The 18,133-nt window shown below is 40.2% G+C and overlaps 3 protein-coding genes across 3 annotated transcripts; 1 reads left to right on the plus strand and 2 right to left on the minus strand.

Annotated features, from left to right (window-relative positions):
* The first annotated feature begins 81 nt into the window (after positions 1 to 81).
* LOC112173612 (probable glycosyltransferase At5g25310) lies at positions 82 to 3,426 on the plus strand. Its single transcript, XM_024311292.2, has 4 exons — positions 82 to 489; positions 669 to 865; positions 1,750 to 2,107; positions 2,564 to 3,426. Exons 1-4 carry the CDS (start codon positions 214 to 216, stop codon positions 3,227 to 3,229), a joined length of 1,497 nt encoding a protein of 498 aa, XP_024167060.1. The 5' UTR covers positions 82 to 213; the 3' UTR covers positions 3,230 to 3,426.
* Positions 3,405 to 6,725, minus strand: LOC112173613 (ACT domain-containing protein ACR2). Its single transcript, XM_024311293.2, has 8 exons — positions 6,410 to 6,725; positions 5,893 to 5,964; positions 5,697 to 5,748; positions 5,479 to 5,593; positions 5,259 to 5,326; positions 4,335 to 5,027; positions 4,120 to 4,224; positions 3,405 to 4,008 (listed from the first exon to the last, which is right to left on the minus strand). The coding sequence occupies exons 2-8, from the start codon at positions 5,961 to 5,963 to the stop codon at positions 3,655 to 3,657; spliced, it is 1,458 nt and encodes a 485-aa protein (XP_024167061.1). The 5' UTR covers position 5,964; positions 6,410 to 6,725; the 3' UTR covers positions 3,405 to 3,654.
* A 1,059-nt stretch (positions 6,726 to 7,784) lies between these two features.
* On the minus strand, positions 7,785 to 15,726 carry LOC112174232. The gene is made up of 10 exons (XM_024311971.2): positions 14,134 to 15,726; positions 13,132 to 13,596; positions 12,750 to 13,051; positions 11,497 to 12,216; positions 11,140 to 11,418; positions 10,718 to 10,879; positions 9,661 to 10,599; positions 9,348 to 9,563; positions 8,580 to 8,840; positions 7,785 to 8,386 (listed from the first exon to the last, which is right to left on the minus strand). Exons 1-10 carry the CDS (start codon positions 15,524 to 15,526, stop codon positions 8,042 to 8,044), a joined length of 5,082 nt encoding a protein of 1,693 aa, XP_024167739.1. The 5' UTR covers positions 15,527 to 15,726; the 3' UTR covers positions 7,785 to 8,041.
* Between the last annotated feature and the right edge of the window lie 2,407 nt (positions 15,727 to 18,133).

Below are 18,133 nucleotides of genomic sequence, written 5' to 3' on the forward strand. Positions count from 1 at the left end.
CTTCCACACTTATTACACGGTTACTCTATTACCTCCCCCCACCCCTACTTATAACAGAATAGAGAGAGAGAGAGAAGGCGGTTCAAATTCCTCTTCTTATTTTCGCTTGCACTAAAAAAGAAATAGTCTGCAGCAACCAAACAGTCCAAATAGAAATCAAGCTTCTTTCTCTACACAGAGACGAAACCAGAGCTTCCGAGCTTGATATCGGATATGGAGAGTCTCCGTTTACAGACCTCCTCCATCGTCTGGTGGCTGTGCATTGCTTCGATCGTCGTCGTTTTGGTGATTTACGGAAACTCCGACGCTCCGATCGGCCCCTCGGACTCTGAATCGGACTCTCCGGTCTCGTTTTTGATTCCGATAATTCAGCTGCGTAGCAAGGTCATCACCACCTCCGCCACGCCCTCGGTTTCCGACGATCATAAAATAGTAATCAGCTCCAGTAATCACCCTACTCCTCGCTTACTCCCCAACCAAACTCCACCAGTAACTTCCTTCACCTCTCTCTCCTTTAGTTTTGGACTTCAATTTTCATTTCTATACATTGTTATTGCTCTGTTTTTTTTTTTTTCCTCCTTTAAATTTCCGCACGTATTTTTTCGCCGGACGTAAAAATCAACGATTAGAATTTCCTTAAATTTTTTTTTTACCGTCGATGAAAACAGAGTGAAGTGCCGAAACCGAAACGGAAATGGAGGAGAGATCAGAGTGAGCTAGAGGAAGGACTGGCGAGGGCGCGAAGTTCGATACGGAGGGCGGCGGCGGCAGCAGCTTCGGGTGATCCGAACCGTTCGTCAGCACCAACCGGGCACGACGTCGTTCCTCATGGGGCGGTGTATCGTAACCCCCGCGCGTTCCATCAGTAAGCCGCTGCTTAATTTTAATTACTGTCACTTTCGGGTTGATTTGATTGGTCAATACAATACAATGTAAGAGATTAATTTAGAGAGGTAAATTAATTAGGGATTAAGTTGGGGGAAATTAATTAAGGGACTTGGAAAGGTTGTGAGTCGCATGCTTTGCTTGAAAGTCACCGCTAGGTGAAGGCAAGTGCGCAGTCGATCATTCATGCCCCGGCGTAGGCGTAGCGCACACTCAGTCCTCGGAAAAATACTCGATTGCTACTTATTGCGGTGGAAATGACGCAGTCTTTGCCGTCCTTTTTGGGTCGGTCCCCTTTGTTGTATTACATGCCCTTTTGTTTTTCCACATTTGGAGAAAATTAAAAGGTAGGGGGACTTGAGATTACCACAAGTCCACAAACATGAGGAAATTGGTTAGTGTTTGTTAAGTTAGGCTTTAACCGTTCCAATATTAAAAAGTCTACATGGTTTGCGAATGTTCAAATTTATGGTACTTTAGTATGCGCAATAAAGAATATGTGGGAAATAAAAGTTAATTAGTTGATAATGACAAAGAAGATGACTAAGACCGTTTCATTACATAAAAATCAAAGTTTATAGTGCTAAAGCAACTATTAAGATTTTACAATATGTGTTGGCATCTCTTCGTGAGTCTATATGCATGTAATGTATGTAAATCATTATGATAATTATGCTATACATGATTAATGCTTAGGAGTGGGGCTTAGTTAACCCTGATTTTAGTCATGATCATATTCAAGGGCATCATTTTAGTTCTCTAATCACCTTATGTTCTAAGCATATCATCATGATTATAGATTAATTCATAGAGTAATTCGAATTTATGGTAGAACGTAAATTGACTGTTCTGCCCTTCATGCAGGAGCTATCTTGAAATGGAGAGGAAATTCAAGGTGTATGTGTACTCAGAAGGTGACCTACCAATAACTCACGATGGCCCATGCAAGGACATATACTCGATCGAAGGGAGGTTCATACATGAAATGGAGACTGGGGCAGAGGCTGGGAGGTTTAGGACCAAGAACCCTAAGGAGGCTCACGTTTACTTTATGCCTTTCAGTGTGACTTGGATGGTGAAGTACCTATACAAGCCCTTGTCCTATAACCTCACACCTCTCAGGGAATATGTCTCTGATTATGTGAGACTCGTGTCTGAGAAGTACCCCTTTTGGAATAGGACTTCTGGGGCGGACCACTTCATGCTTGCTTGTCATGATTGGGTCAGTTTCTTTCACTCTCTTTCATTCTCTGCTTTTAATCAATTTCTTTTTCATCTTCTTTGGTATTTCAGAACTTTGTTGGCATGCTTGGATATATAGTTTTGGGTAGTAATAGTGACATCTTCCACTTTCCATTTGTTCTTAAGTTTGTAACTTGGAGAATGGGGAAATGTTAAAAAGTTGAAATGCTCGTTGCTCAAAGGTTTTGGGACCTTACAGAAGCCTTTGAAAATTCACTTTCGTATGCAAAATGGTAAAACATTTTCTTCCCATTCCAGCGATCACATCTATGTTTTCGGACTTATCAATAGGAACCACTAATGAATGAAGTAATTTGAATGTTGTTAGTAAAAAGTAGCTTTGATTCGTAAGATCAGAAATTAATTAAACTTAATTAAAATCCGTTATACAGATGGTGGTTATTGATCGAGTCATATTTTTGTTCCATTATTTCAGGCTCCCAATGCATCAGCTGGAAACCCCTTCCTCTACAACACATCAATCCGAGTACTCTGCAACGCAAACACCTCTGAAGGCTTCAGACCTCAAAAGGACGTTTCTCTCCCTGAAATCTACCTCTACGGCGGCAACGTCTCCTCCAAACTCATCTCACCCCCACCACCCAACAGCCCTCGTCCCTACCTTGCCTTCTTCGCCGGCGGCCTCCACGGCCCAATAAGGCCTATTCTCCTCGACCACTGGAAAGGCCGTGACAAGAGTCTTCGAGTCTTTGAATACCTACCCAAAACCCTAGACTACGACTCCATGATGCTCGAATCCAAGTTTTGCTTGTGCCCTAGTGGTCATGAAGTGGCCAGCCCTAGAATTGTTGAGGCCATATATTCCGAGTGCGTGCCGGTGATCATATCCGAGCACTATGCGCTGCCATTTAGTGATGTTTTGAGGTGGGAGGCGTTTTCGATTAACGTTGAGGTTTCAAAGATTGAGAGGTTGAAGGAGATATTGGAGGCAGTTCCTGAGGAGAAGTATAGATGGCTCAAGGAGAACTTGAAGGTGGTGAGGAAGCATTTTGAGTTGAACCACCCGGCTAAGAGGTTTGATGTCTTTCATATGATAATGCACTCTGTCTGGCTCAGGAGAATTAACCTTAGAGTTGCATAGATTATTTATTTTCTTTTCTCTTAATCACAAATTTTTGTGAATATACTGTGAAAGTGTCTAAATTATATTCGAAAAGAAAAGGGTGTAAGAAAAGAAAAGGGTGTCTAATTTAAGTGTGGATTAGCACATAGCTATTTATGTGAGAAATATTTGTACCACAACAAAAAAAGGGAAATGAGAAAGGATTATGTGCTTCATTATTTATGTACAAACCATTCAATCTAATAGCTCTAGCTAGCTGATCGAGAATGAGAAATGGCACAATTAAGCTATCCTTTTTATTTACATGCATGTTCAATGAAATCTATGTACATACAACGTCTTACTTTTTCTTTTTTTTTTCTTTCTCAATTACAATCTAATTGCCTAGGTAATGGCCTAAGATGGTAATTGCCTACGTATTTACAATTTGCATTGATCCATGACTACTTGATCTTAGCAAAAGAGAAACGCCCAATTTGAGATTTTAGAATATCTCCAATATTTGAGAAATAACGAGACTTTTCAGTTGAGCTTGGTGATCTGAGATGTTTCTCATTCTTGACTTGAAGGTTTATATGACTTGGACCCATCAATTCTCTCTTCATGGACTCAACAAAATCCATGTCTGGAACTACTTCGTTCCCTGAAATGTCCCTCACATAGAAAGCGTTAATCGACTTCTCTCCTTGGGTTGCTACATCTGCTCGAACAACAGCAAGTCCATTCTCTCGTAGAACCCTAGTTATATCCGATAGCAATCCCATCCTATCGTCGGCACGCAACTCTAGTCGAATCCCCTGCCAAAAGTATAAAGAATTTAGTGCTACATGCAATAAGATTATTTGTGCTACATTTTTGAGATAGCATTGTACGTCGCATCCCTAATAAAGACGGGCAAGATATGTCACCTCACAAACTCGGCGCTCAATAGCTGCCTCTAAGCATTTTATAACTCGTTCCTTCTCGCTCTCTGTGCACAAGACATCCCCGTCAACATGCCGGATAAAGTATTCCTATTCCAAAACAACATTAACTATTAGTACCCATATCCAAAAGCTTTGTTAAGAATTAAAATCACTTCATCCATTAATGTAGTGAGGGAATCGTCATTTTAGATGGGTACCTGAAAGGCATATCCTTCATGGCAATGAGTGGAAGCGTGGAAAATCACATACTGCATGTCAGTTAGAGTGCACACAGTATCAAACATAAGCCTCGGCCGATCCTTACACTCTAAGCTCACCATGGAATACCCTTTCTCCTTGCAGCTCTCGATCCAAACCGCCGTCTTCCTACACTCTTCCTCAGCATCCCATGCGAATGGCGTCCTCGGAGAGCTGGCGGGCCTCAAATTGGGGCCGTCAAAGTCCCTAATGGAAAGCATTAGTTGGTGTAACCTCCTTTCGACATTAGTCATGGTGCCTTGATAGTCTCCTCCTAAAAACCCTGTGGTCTTCACTTCTTGGTTGTTTGCTTCTTTCCCACAAGGGCTTACGGAAGTGGTGGCTCGAAGGATGGTGATGAGGTGGTCTTCGATGGTGGCAAGGCGGTGGGGGTCCTCGATTGTGGCGTCAGTGGATTGGTCAGATATTTGAGCAACACAAGCTAGCCGGGCGTTATGGGTCCACGCATGGGCTTCAACTATGTTGCATTGGAGGTCGGCAAGGGCAGCCGATATCTCCGAGAAGAGACCAGGGCGGTCCGTTCCCGTCATTTCGATGGTCGTGTGCTCGCTATGGTTTTCGGATTCGAAAATATTGCTGGCATAGGCATTGGCCCTGGTGGAGTCTGGAGGACCTGTAGTTGTACCTATGGCCTGTTATCGAAAATCATTTCGACGTCAAAAACAAATTAAAGGATATTGTACGTATGCTTATGAATCGTGTGATTTTTTTTTAATAACTATGTTATTCTCACTCTCAGTTTATCATTCTGCACTCTTATTTTGAACAAATAAAACTAAAATTGACAAGGGCTATTTGACAAACTAAAAGTGCGAATAACATCCATCTAATTTTAAACATAATTCATGAATAAAACAAATTACCTGCTGGATATAGTTAATGGCATTCTGGTCTGTAAGTTTGTTGCCATTCTCATCTTTAACATGAAAAACTGCAGCATGCATGCACAGAACCGGTCATAAGTTACTTAAGAAATTAAATGGATGCAACTGCAAACGCGCAGTTGGATCAAACTCGTCACTAATTTAGAGGGAATTTGTCGTGAATTTTATAAAAATTAATAAGAACAGATGTGCAGCATACCATCCATGAACCATTCTGCATCAGAAGATATAAAACATTTAGTGATGGTAAGATTCATGTCTGTCAATACTTGAATCACTTCGAGGAGAAGCCCTTGCTTGTTCACGCTATCCACCTGCACCACCACCCCATACGATTAATAATTTAATATCATAAGCATAAGTCATATACTTGCCTGAAATTATGTTCGTTCTTGATCCACAGAAGTACTGACAAACCTTTACTAATGTGCAATCTTCCAACGTCTCGTTGTCGAGGGATACTCTACATCTGCAAAAGCAACATATGATAAAGCTTGTTCTATCAAATCGCTGATATAAATAATTATATTGTGTTATATATCAGCAATGATCTAATGGGGCGACCATTGATGAATCTATAAATGGTTTTCAAGAATTGGAGAAGACCACTTACACAGGGCCATAGATCCTTTCTGGGAGATTATGAAAGTCAGGATCAAAGTAAGGCCAACAAACTTTCTTCATGCTGCATCAAAAAATGAGGCCAGGGTAAAAATGAGGCATAATTGGTCAAATCAAGTGAAATAGCTTTCCCGAAAAAACAGCAAATTTGAGGCTGTAATTTATGCCTCTAACAGCTCACCACAAATTCATTTTGGTCCAACAACTCAACAACTGAAACAATTGAGGCTAAACTGGTAATTACAAAAATGCTTACTTGATAGTTATTTTTTCTTCATTTCTAATTATAGTTGTATATTATATATTACACGGTTTTCTATAACTAAAAGAGTGGTGAATGCATAACACTTTTGGATTTTATGAACTTTTGAATTTTTAATACATGGCTAAGAATGATGCAACAAAAAAATAAACATGAAAAGAGAACCCATTTCTCATGTTCATAAAAATGATTAAGTAGCTAATACATGTTCTGAAAATTAGGGTTTAAGAACTGAAAATACAATTACCTTCCTCTAGGATATTCCAAATGCAACTTGATCTGTCCTTATGGAAGAAGAAACAGAGAAGCTAAAAGGGTCCGAACAGCGGCTTACACGTAATGTAGCTGTGGAACAATGAAGCTCAGCTAATAACCAACCAGCAAATCCCAGACAAAGAGAGAAAGAAATCAAGATGATCTCTCTCTCTCTCTCAAAAGATACAAGGTTTTGTGATCAGCAACGAAATGTAGCTTACAATTTCTCTTGCGAAATGTATGCAAGAGGGTGACAGCAAGAGAGAATTGTTGGTGCTTTGCTGTTTGGGTTTGTGGAATGAGAGAATGCATGATTTCCTAGCTTAAATAGGTTGGATGGAAGAGATTGGCTTGAAGAAAAATCATGGAAAGTATCGTTTCTTAGTGAGAGGGACACGGTAGAGAAGTCAAATGAGATTTATCAGAATAAAACGTGGCATTTTGATCATTTCTTGTCCACGCTAATCATCATTTGTAATCTTAGTTCCACATGATTTCCAATGTTTCTGGCCTTGATTTCCGATGTTTCTGGCCTAGAAACCTAGCCTCCTACAAATATTTAACACACGTGACCCAATGACATCACAAATATTTTAGTCCTCCTTTTTGATAAGCTTCAAACTCGTCATCTTTGACCAAAACCTACATGAATATTGGAATGAAATAATCAAAGGATCTATACTTCTCGAGCTAACTTGATTAATTAAATGTTTATTTTGTTTGATTATTAGTATATATTGCTGAAATTAAACATCACCGAAATTATCTAATTTAGATAACAATAATTTAACGTGTTATTTTATTTAACAGTCGATATGAATTGATTGCGCAACACAACAATATATACAATAATATAATATGTCAGATTCTCAGACAAAAAAATATTACATGCAAATTAAAGTTGGTAATGTCCCAGGCACTTTCAACCTAAAACATTATCCTACATTCTTGAATTGGAAATGGATGAAGCATCGATTTTTATTGTGTGGTGTGTAATAGTTTATGTCACCATCTGGTTTCCAAGTTTTTCATGAAAAATTGTCCAATCTGTCCAATCATGGTGTTAAACTTGGCCTCTGTTTATGACAATTCAAGCTTTATGTTTTGTCCAAACAGGACTTGATTCAGCTTCCTTTCCATCAAGGTAACGTTAGCAATTTAGTCAAAGATAAACACAATTCAACCCATCTGATGCTCATTATCCGGCTGAGTCATAACCTTAGTAATTGATTGCTTTCAAGCGAAATGGAATTGGCATGGAAGAAACCTATTTTGCATGAGAAACGTCAAACAGTAAATTACGCCCATGATTAAACAAAACTTCGCAAAAAACCTGCATGATTAACTTTTAAACAAAACTTGCATGATTAACTTTTAACTGGGGAAAGGGGGCCAATTGAGTATTGGCATTTGCAACTGTTAATTCTATTGGAATCACTTCACATTCGATCGAAACCCATCTCTTCCATCTTTCATCTTATTCCTATTTCCACTCGTACTCCAACAGTTCGAACAGCCAAAATGCCAATAAATAGCTGGAGAAAAAAAAATATGCAATATCACCCAGCTCTATTGGGAGAACGAATGCCTACATTGGCACAAAAAAAACGCCGTGACCAGGCATCTAAGAATGGTTGAACCAGGGTCCAACAGCACCATTCACATGCCCATTGCTGTGAATCCCGACACCGTTTGGAATGAGTGAAGGAGGCACTCCAACGGCCATTTGGGGGGGTGCGGCAGGATATAGCCCATGATTGTGTGGGAGCGTGTGCGGGCTTACAAGGGGACTGCCAGCTGGACTACCCTTACGCTGCTGAAGGGTATGGATCTGCCTGAGCCCTTCTTCATGTATACGGGACAGTGTCTCCAACTCCTTCATTGATAATGCCTCCAAACCAGCACCATACAGAGGAGCATGCCGGGACATTTCTTCCTGAAGTGAAGCCTCAAGGGTATGAATATATTGCTGCAAGAGATAAAGAGGACGTATCAATCAAACCACATTCTACTATGCTTCTGTATATAAGATTTATCGTAGGAAGCTTAAGCCTTCAGAACTAGCTGCTTCGGGTGAAAAAATAAGTAGCTAGAAAACAAACAGGAAAAGGATGATCATAAGAAGGAAGAAGAAAAAGCATAGGCTATGCTGAGGCAAAAACCTGGCAGGCCTGCAGTTTTGATTCCATCCCATCAATATAGGCTTCACACCGAGCAACCTGCTCTTCCTTCTCTCGTTTCTCTCCTTCTGTTTGTCCTACTGTTTGTGTCAGTCTCCGTACTTCATCCTCCAGAGAATGTCGAATTTCCTCTCGAGTCACCTTCTCTGTGGCATACCGTTTAAGTTCTTCATCAAATCTTTTACGTGCAGCTTCAGCACCCTTCAACCTTTCAGCTAGAGCATTTTTCTCCTTCACAACTTTCTGTCAAATTCATCAATTGCAGTTAGAAAAAGGCATGGCTTAGTAAAAAAATCATAGGCCGTTTATAATGAATTAAAATTTTAAATTATTCAAGTAATGATGAGGGAGGGGGATGTTGAACTAGGAACCTTGGGTGTAACGGTAAATGCTCTTAACCATTAGACATGCAGATTTTTCGACTACAGATTAAATTCAAAATCATATTTTGACCAAAACATAATAAAGATGTAGCAAAGAAGAAATACACTATTGGAGATCCACAATCACAATAGGAACAAGTTCTCAAAAGTTCAAAACTCAGGTTGGCATGCTGAGAAAAGTTGACGAATTTCTAACGATCAAAAAGCACAATTTAAATCTAAAAAAGCAATTGCAGGTGCAGCAAGTGAACGGAGATAGGAAGGAGAAGACCCATTTTGAGATAAATATGAAATATAGAAGAAAATCAGCTCCTGGTAAAAGGCAGAGAGATCATAAGAGATGACTAGAATAATAATAATACCATACCTTCAATTCATCACGTTTTCGGGACTTCAATTGAGAGAGTTGTGTCTCTGCATCATGAAGACGATCCTGAAACACTTTCCTATCTGTAGTGAGCTTTCTAATTTCATCATCTCGCTCTGAGCGGTGCCACTCAAGCTGACTCTCAACTTCTTGTATTCGTTCCGAGAGCTCCTTCTTTTCTCGAGCAAAGCGGTCATTCTCAGCCTTCATTTCAGACTGCCACATCATGACATGCATCAATTCTAATATTCTCCGAAAAGAATAAATAAGATGCGATAATCCTAGCCATATCACCAGTTAAGACAACAAGTACCTTAAGACGGTTGTTAGTGGCCTCGGATTCACTCAGTTTTTGCAATATAACAGCTTTTTCTCTAGCCATGTTAGCAGTTTCTGCTTTCCTCTCTTCCCGCATGCGAATGATTTCATCTTCACTAGCACATAACTGGTGCCAAAGAGCAGCCCGATCGACATTTGCAAGTTCAGCAACCTCCCGCATCATACTCAAAACTGGTCTAACAATTTCCTGCTCCTCAGAAGCTAGTGTCACCAATATATCAAAATCTAGATCAATTTCACGACTACCATCTGTAGTACTAGTGGCACGATCAACAAGTCTCTTTAGAATTCTCCCTCGATAAGACTCATCAGCATACCATTTGAACAATAATGTGTAGAGCATCTTCACAAATCCCTTAACACAAGGATCTCTAGTGAGGGCCAATGTTTCAGCAAGACCAAGAACTGAAGTAAAATCGTCTTGTTGGACTCTCAGCTGTTCACTGGCTTCTCCCTCTACTACCAAATCTGTCTGCTGAAAGCTTTCCGCAACAAATCTAGCATCAAGGTTCAATCTTTGAGCAAGGCGCCTTTCCAAAACCATGGCCACAGAATGAGCCACAATAGCACCACGAGCTACAGCTCTCTCAAACGTTTGAGAGGCTTCTACAGCCAGACAAGGTATGGATAACATCTCAATCAAGATGTAAATATCAGAAAAATGGCGACAAGGCCGGAAAGCCTGCTCATCCACCAAATGAAACCGTTCCGAACAAGGCCCATGTTCTCCGAACAAGAAAAGCCCAGAACGCATAGTCGAGCAACTATCACCAAAATCATCATCACAATCAATATCTCTAAGTATGGTTTCAGCAACATCTCCCCAGCTATTTATAGTTCTGCTCAATAATTCAAGGACACAAGGAGAAACATCAACACCCAAATTCTTTAGCCTAACACGAACAGATCTGACCTACAATGATGAAGAAAGAAGTTTGCATAAGGTTAAAGGAAAACCATGTTTAAAGTAATTACATAATTAGGATTTCTCTCTTTCAAATAATCCAAATTGAAAGATGTTATATACATACTGCTTCAGGTAGGTGTTGGCACTGGGATGCAGCTTTAAATATGAAATCTATGGTTGCAGCAAGAGGTTCATCGTTTGAATCTGACAAAAACTCTAAAGATTGAGATAAAACCCGTTCCCACACTTCACTGCCACAGTCCAGTTGACTCAGAGCACCAAAAACCTGGGAAATAAGATACACATAACTTATAGAAGAACCATGCAAGCAGAACAGACCGATTTGAGCAAATATGCACATGGTAGCTAGACTGTTTCCATTTAAACTAAAACATTCTATGTACACATTAACCTAATGTGCACTTGGAATCAGTATATATTCTAAAAATGCTTTTCTTTCTGTACAGCATGTATAAAAGAGCATCTGCGAATAGGAAATTTATCTTCTCAAAACAGTAAGTACACGAACAGTCATCAGAGTCTTACAGGTGTCCGCAATGCAAGTTCTGCATCTGGCTTTTGCAATCGTTCAATAAGTGCAAAGGCAGCAAGTGGATGCTCTGAATGTTCAACCAACTTGGGCACCAAAGACACCAGATCAGGCTGCAAATGCTTAGGAGCTTTATCCAGTACAAGAGCGATCTTTTGTGCAGACTGAGGCCTACGTCTTGGTTCAGGACAGCCTTGTGGAACAGCTCCATCCAAAGCTCTCAGTGAGTTTACAATCAATCCTAAGAGCTCCTCAGATTGCTCTGGCCACTTAGTCTACAATTCAAGTGTTTAAACAGTAAGTACTATAATGTAAGCAAAGTAATAAGATACTTCAGCAACAAAGTATATTACCTTTGACCGAAGGGACACATTTTCTGATGCCCCTGCAGATGTTTCTGGGGGGTAAATTGGCTGCCCAGGAAGAGTTTTTCCTGGGATACCAACCCCGTGCATGTCAGAACTTTGAACAGCCGAACCACTGGTACTTTCATCAACACTGGCATCCAATCGCTCATACACGGGACAATGCACAGATTCTGTTGCTCCATTTTCTCTATCAGATTGCAGCAGACTAGCAGCTCCACTTCCATCTGGAGTTTTTGAGTTTCCATCAGATAAATCACCATTACAACTCCCTTCTGTAGGTTGGCAACACTCAACCATAATGTCCAAAAGTAAATCAATAATAGCCTGCTGCAACACTTTGACTCCCATTAGTAAATTCATCAAACTAGGAGAAGATTCATCATTCTTTAAGACCTTCACTCCATCACCACTACCAGAAAGCTTGGTTGGAAGAAGCAGGCGCTTTACTTTAGCAGGGTCATCAAGATAAACACGGAGTCCAGTCAGGAAACCAGCAATGGCACCCGCATCCATCAGAAGCTTTTCTCGTAAAGTGACCTGTGGCTGTGACGGATTATCTCCATACGTGAGGTGAAATCCAGCTCTGGAAAGCAGGTTTCTAAAGATATCTTCTTCGTCACCACCTATTCCTTCACTATCTTCAGAATCAACAAGTTCATCAGGATCTGTTGTCAACGCATCCTGATCATCCTCGGAAGCAAAAACCTGAGCCAAGATGCACATCAATATTGGTATAGGAACCCAACATAAATGTAGAAGGGAAAACATTCAAAATACTGCTTTCGTAAAATTATCTTCTCCAATAATGAGCCAAATGATAGACATATAACTCGACTGATTGAAGTTAAGATCATTTCCAATTGCCATAGCTGAAGACAGATGATTGATGGTCAAGAAATGTAGTTGTTCCTTATTCTAAACATTTTTAGACAAATAATGGAAGTGAACTAGACACAATAATCACGTTCACCATCAATGAGAACTCCACGGATATATCCAAGACCATGTGTTAGCTAAAGAAGCCAAACAAAAATAAATAAATAAACAAAACAAAACTACGTAAAACTGCCAGCATGATCTGAAAAGGAAAAAACACTCCAGGCTCAAGACTTGATATCATGACTGAAGAAACTTTACCATCAGACAGACTGCCATTTAGCATGCTAAAGTTTTAAAGCAACTTCATCAATAATAAATAGCAGACAGTGTATAACTGAAAAAGGCTTATAAACACTAACCTCTAGGTCTGAAAACTCAAACCAAGGACAGCAGTCCAATATTTCACATACAAAAACAACGGTATCACGGACAAGAAACCCTGCATCTGCCTCCAACATATCTGAAACCTTCATGAATTGCAAAACAGAATTGTTCCAAGTCTTTGTACATATGGAAGACTCCTTCCACACAGTTTTGGCAGGGTTCTTTTGATTCACAACAGCCATCCTATATCGCACCCAGAAATTTTTGTCCAGATCACTGCCAACTGACTGATCACTCTCCAAATAAATACAAATGGTGTCAAAGGACTCATATACCCCTGCATTGAGGAAACACAAAAGTTTAAGCAAAAATCATAAACTGTGTCTTTAGGAGAAAAAAAGCCTAACAACAGCTTACCAATCCGAAGCTCACATCCACCAGCTTGAAAGAATTTGCTAAAGATTTTTCGGGTCTCCATTATTTCCTTAAAAGACAGGAAGTTCTCCACCTTCCATGTAAAAGAGCTTCGTTTTACATTCTTGTCAATCTGGGTAGCAGACTCGGTATCCTGATCAATCAAATCCTGCATAATTGACGTCTCTTTCAATATAAGGACCTCTGCAGAGAATACAACAGTGTCCTGAAGAAGGAACCCTGAATCTTGATCAAAGAGACTAGTAAGCGTCACAAATTCACGCCAACCCCAGTCCTTTGCAGCTTTGGAGTAGCGGTTCTGAGACTCCTTTGTGACAGACTTCTCTTCCATCTTCAGGTTCACAACAGACAAGCGATGACTCACAAAACAACTCCAATCACTGGCAGTGTTCCGTGAATCTGTAACTTCAAGAAAGACTGAAAGGTGACATGGTGGCTGAGACTGCCCTGGTACCACCAAAAACATATGGCAAGTTTTCATCAGAACTCTCTCACGACAAGCTAAGCAATATTTGTTCTGTCTATGACATTAGAAAGACTTTATTTTCCCAATGGAATATCAAATTTCTTGACATACACAGTCCTATGAACAAGATGAGCATTCCAAACTAAGTCTCAAGTCATATTGAGCACAAGGATCAGAGTATAAACAAAAGATGCAATCCATGTGGCTTATGCAATTATGCTATCTTTGATAGCATTAATACATACCATATTTGCAGTGGCCCATGATGGCAAGTAACTGCAGATGCAGCTCCAAAACGTTCAAGTGGTGGAATTATAGTGAGGGACATGTAAAACCATATTCAATAAGGATGATAAAGGTACTACTAGTCCTCATAAATCTGTATGTAAACGATGTACCGCATGATTTCATAAATATGCGACACAATAATTCAAAAAAAGAAAAGAGTTATCAATGGTTACAACCAGTAATTAAGCATAGAAAAACAAACAGTTCTCCAATGCAATAATGATTCCTACCTCGGGGATAAACAATGAGCCGACAGTCCCGATTCCCAATCTGAAACCTCCTGCTCTTGATGCACAGACCCGTTATCTTCCTCTTCTTTAATAGATCCTTCAACTTTGTGAAATTTTCAATCTTCCAAGTAAATTTCCCCATATGTCCATCCAACTTCCTCGCCCCACTACCACTCCTCCCTGCAGCCAATCCCCCATTCTTTGAAAAGCTACTAAACTCCTTTATCACATGAAATGAGGTACTAAACACCGCGGTATCATCTGCCAAAAACCCCGACTCTGGCCCAACGAAATCTGACATCTTCATATAATCATTCCACCCCAAGCTGGTATTATCCCCGCTCTTATTATCGGCAGCAAACCTCCCATACGAGTCCCTGTGCATGTGATTAGACCCCGGCTTCTGGTTCAACACAGACATTCGAAACAAACACCAACAACTTCTATCGGACAACACAACCGTCTTGTCAGTATCCTTGCTCTCCAAACACATTGACAAATACTCTACAGCATTGACAGTGCTCTGATAAACACTAATCCTCAAATTACACTCGCCGGCGGGGAACACCGGGCTCATTATCTTCTGCGTCTTAATCATATCCTTAAACAAGCTAAAGTTATGCACCTTCCAAGTGAACTTGCCACTCAACACATCGGAGACCGGGCTGGCCACGACGGAAGATGACATCATGGAGCCGGCAGATGACTGCAGCTCGTTATTATTATCTCGCGTGAAATTAATGGACTCATTCAATATCAAAATATCCGCGGTGATCAAAACGGAGTCGGAATTGAAAAGATAACCTAACTTGGAATCAAAAACAGTAGAGGAGGGGGTGAAATCGCACCAACCGTGTGATTTCTTCTTGCTGGAGAAGCGGTGCCAGCTGTCCCTGTGAATGGTCTTGGAATCGTCGGCGACGTTGACGATGGCGAGGCGGTAGCTGGCGAAGCAGTCCCATTTGGAGGAGGAGGTGCCCCGCGGGTCCATGATTTGGAGGTAGATGGAGATGTACCCGGGCAGAGCCTGTGAGTCACCCTTAGGGTATATTAACAACCGGCAATCGTACCCTCCCACCTCGAAGTACTTGCTCCACAGTGCCCTAGCTTTGATTCTCGGAAAATTCTGGACCGTCCATCTGCACACGGCCGAGTACTCCCCTCTCCGATCGACCGTCACCGTCTCCTGCGCCCCGCCGCCGTCCCTCGACCCCACCGCAAGGTCCTCCGCCGCCGCCGCCGGTATTGCCAGCGGCTTCTCCGCGGCGGATGCCGAGTTCGAGGTGGCGGGATGTGATTGGTCCGTCGTCACAGTGGACGACGACGACGACGAAGACGGGACCGCCTCAGACGACTGCGACGGTGACGATGAGCTGCTCTGCTGGTGCTTCATATGGTTTTCGCGTGCACTCCCCTCTCTCTCTTTCTCACTCTGGTTTTCGCTTTTTCCGTTTTAGCTTGATTTAATTAATTTCCCTGTTTATTTTATCTTTTTTCATTTTTTTTGTTTTCTTTAGAGACAGAGGAGGAGGAAGACGAGGGTGTGTGGTGAGCCTCAACAAGAAGAAGGAGCTTATTTGGACAAACCAGCGGCGCATTATAGTTAACCTGCGCTTTTTCTTTTTCTTTTTCTTTTTCTTTTTTCTAATTTCGAGTCTCTTGGGGGTCACGATCTGGTGCATCCAGGCGTTATTTTGTTTTGCTGGACGTGGGTGTGTCCCTCTCATCCGAGCCGTAATTTGTTGCACGTGAGGTGGGACCCGGCGGATAATGGAAGCACGTGGTTTGGGAAGATCCTGTGTGGGCAGGGCTTGTGCCCTCTTTTGCAGCTATAGGGCCACGTCTGAAGCCTTTTAGACCAATCATATCAAGAGTCGCGTGATTCTAATGCCTTTTTGCCGTTGATTTTGGCCATCTTCCACTGCTGGCATTGCTACTTGAAGCCTTCCGTTGCCGTCGGATGAACTTGATTAGTGTGCTAATCTATTCCACTTTTATGGTGTAAATGTCTCTTCTTCTTTGGAAATTAATGGCCTGTTTGGCTCTTTTTTTTCTTTTTCTTTTTTGGGTTACAAGGCCTGTTTGCTTTTCCCTTTCCAATCTAGGATGATTCTAGTTTAACCTCCCTCCATTTTTTGCTACGTAGACCTCAACTTCATTATTTTCTCTTTAAACTAACAATTTTGCCCCTTTATCATTATTATAGTTGTTATTTTCTTTTCTTTTTTTCTATCTCTTGCCTCTCCTTCTCTCTTACATCTTCTCTCTCTGTCTCTCTCATCTCCATAAGAAAATGGTGGACAACGAGTTTATGCAAGAGAAAAGCTCCCAAACGTGTAGCTGCATTTTCCATCATAGAAGAGCCTTTCAACGAAGAAAATAGCATCGGTGGCTATCACCATCACCCAACATCTTCGCAAAATCGATCAGAATATATAGCCTTTGATCTAGTTTGAACATGCTGACCAAATGAATTATTGAAGAGTGATAAAATTTATAATTTTGGATATGTGATAATAATGGTCAAATGAATTACGTAGGATATGTGAAAATCATAAAGCATAATTGTTGGTGCTATGCATAATGTGATGTTGATGTTGATGTTGAATTTCTCTTTTTCTTTTCTAGGATGCAAATGTTGAATATCGATCGAATATAGAAGATTCATTTAGTTTATGGGTACTGAAGACTAATGATAGGGGCGGAGCCACATAGGGGCACGGGACCCCAGTGAGATTTTGTATATATATTATCTAGTTTCGTTTTGATTTTTTACTGCTCTCTTGATGCAGTGGTAGATGCACATATATTTGTTAGGCTAGTGCCCGGTTCGAATACTGGTTCCAGCAATATGCTAATTGTTTTATTTCTTTTTTTCTTTTTAACGTTAATACTCATTATTTCTTCTCAGCAATGTGCTAATATTTTTTTTTATTTCTTTCTTTTTATAACATTAATAGTATTATTGCTTCTTAGAAAAAAAAAACATTAATAGTATTCTTTCATATAGTTTCAAAGCTCAAAAAAAATTATATTTCCATTATGAAAAATTGTCTTCAATCTAAAAACTATAAGTTTGATTAATAAAATACTAATTTTTATTTTTATTTCAATTTTGATATATTTTAAGTTAAGTTTCAAATTTTTTTATTTTTATTTTTTAATCTTTTGAGTGCCCGGTGCCCCAGTTGAGATCAATTTGTAGGGCCACCACTGACTAAAGACCTATTAAAAAACAAAGGAAAGTAAGAAAAGAGCGATGAAGAAAGAACGTAGATGAAGAAAGAATTGAGGGATATAGTTTGGACCGTGTGGTGAAAACGGAAGAACAAAAGAATAATAATGAAAAAAAAGAGAAAGATGAAAAGAAGAAGAGTGGTTATATTCAAACATCCGTACTTGCTATATAGACCTCCTTTACTTTTTGAACAATTTTATTTCCTAATTTTTGCACAGATTTTTGTCTTCTATCTAATCCTCCCTATATTTCCCAGTATGTTTCATAATTGTTATCTACAACTTCACTTCTTTTAATTGAAATTGGGATATGCAGTCGATCATGACAATTGAATAAAGACGCTTCAACTTCCTGATGTGAGGTTACTTTTATATGCCATAACCATTTCTTATTATTTGTTTTAGTATTATGAATTACAACTTGATTATCTATCTAGCACCATGACCTAATACAAGGTTGATTTCCTAATTGTACCAAAGATTTTATAGGGAGATCCATTATAAGAATATTGATAAGAGTCTGAGAATATTTTTCAAAAACTTGATCAGCCATGGCACAGGCCAATGACCCCAAACCCTCACTGTGACTGTTGTTAATTCGCTTTAGGGTGGGGTGATTGATATCCAGCAGTGGGAAAAGAAAGAAGAGAAACTGAGAAACAAATAATGAAAGAGAAACAGAGAGATGGGGAGGGAGGAGAATATGGAAGAGTGTGGCCTCAATTTTTTAAAGGGGCATAATAGAAAAAATAAATTTTCAAAA

This window comes from Rosa chinensis, chromosome 6, assembly GCF_002994745.2.
Source record: "Rosa chinensis cultivar Old Blush chromosome 6, RchiOBHm-V2, whole genome shotgun sequence".
Taxonomy (NCBI): Eukaryota; Viridiplantae; Streptophyta; class Magnoliopsida; order Rosales; family Rosaceae; genus Rosa; species Rosa chinensis.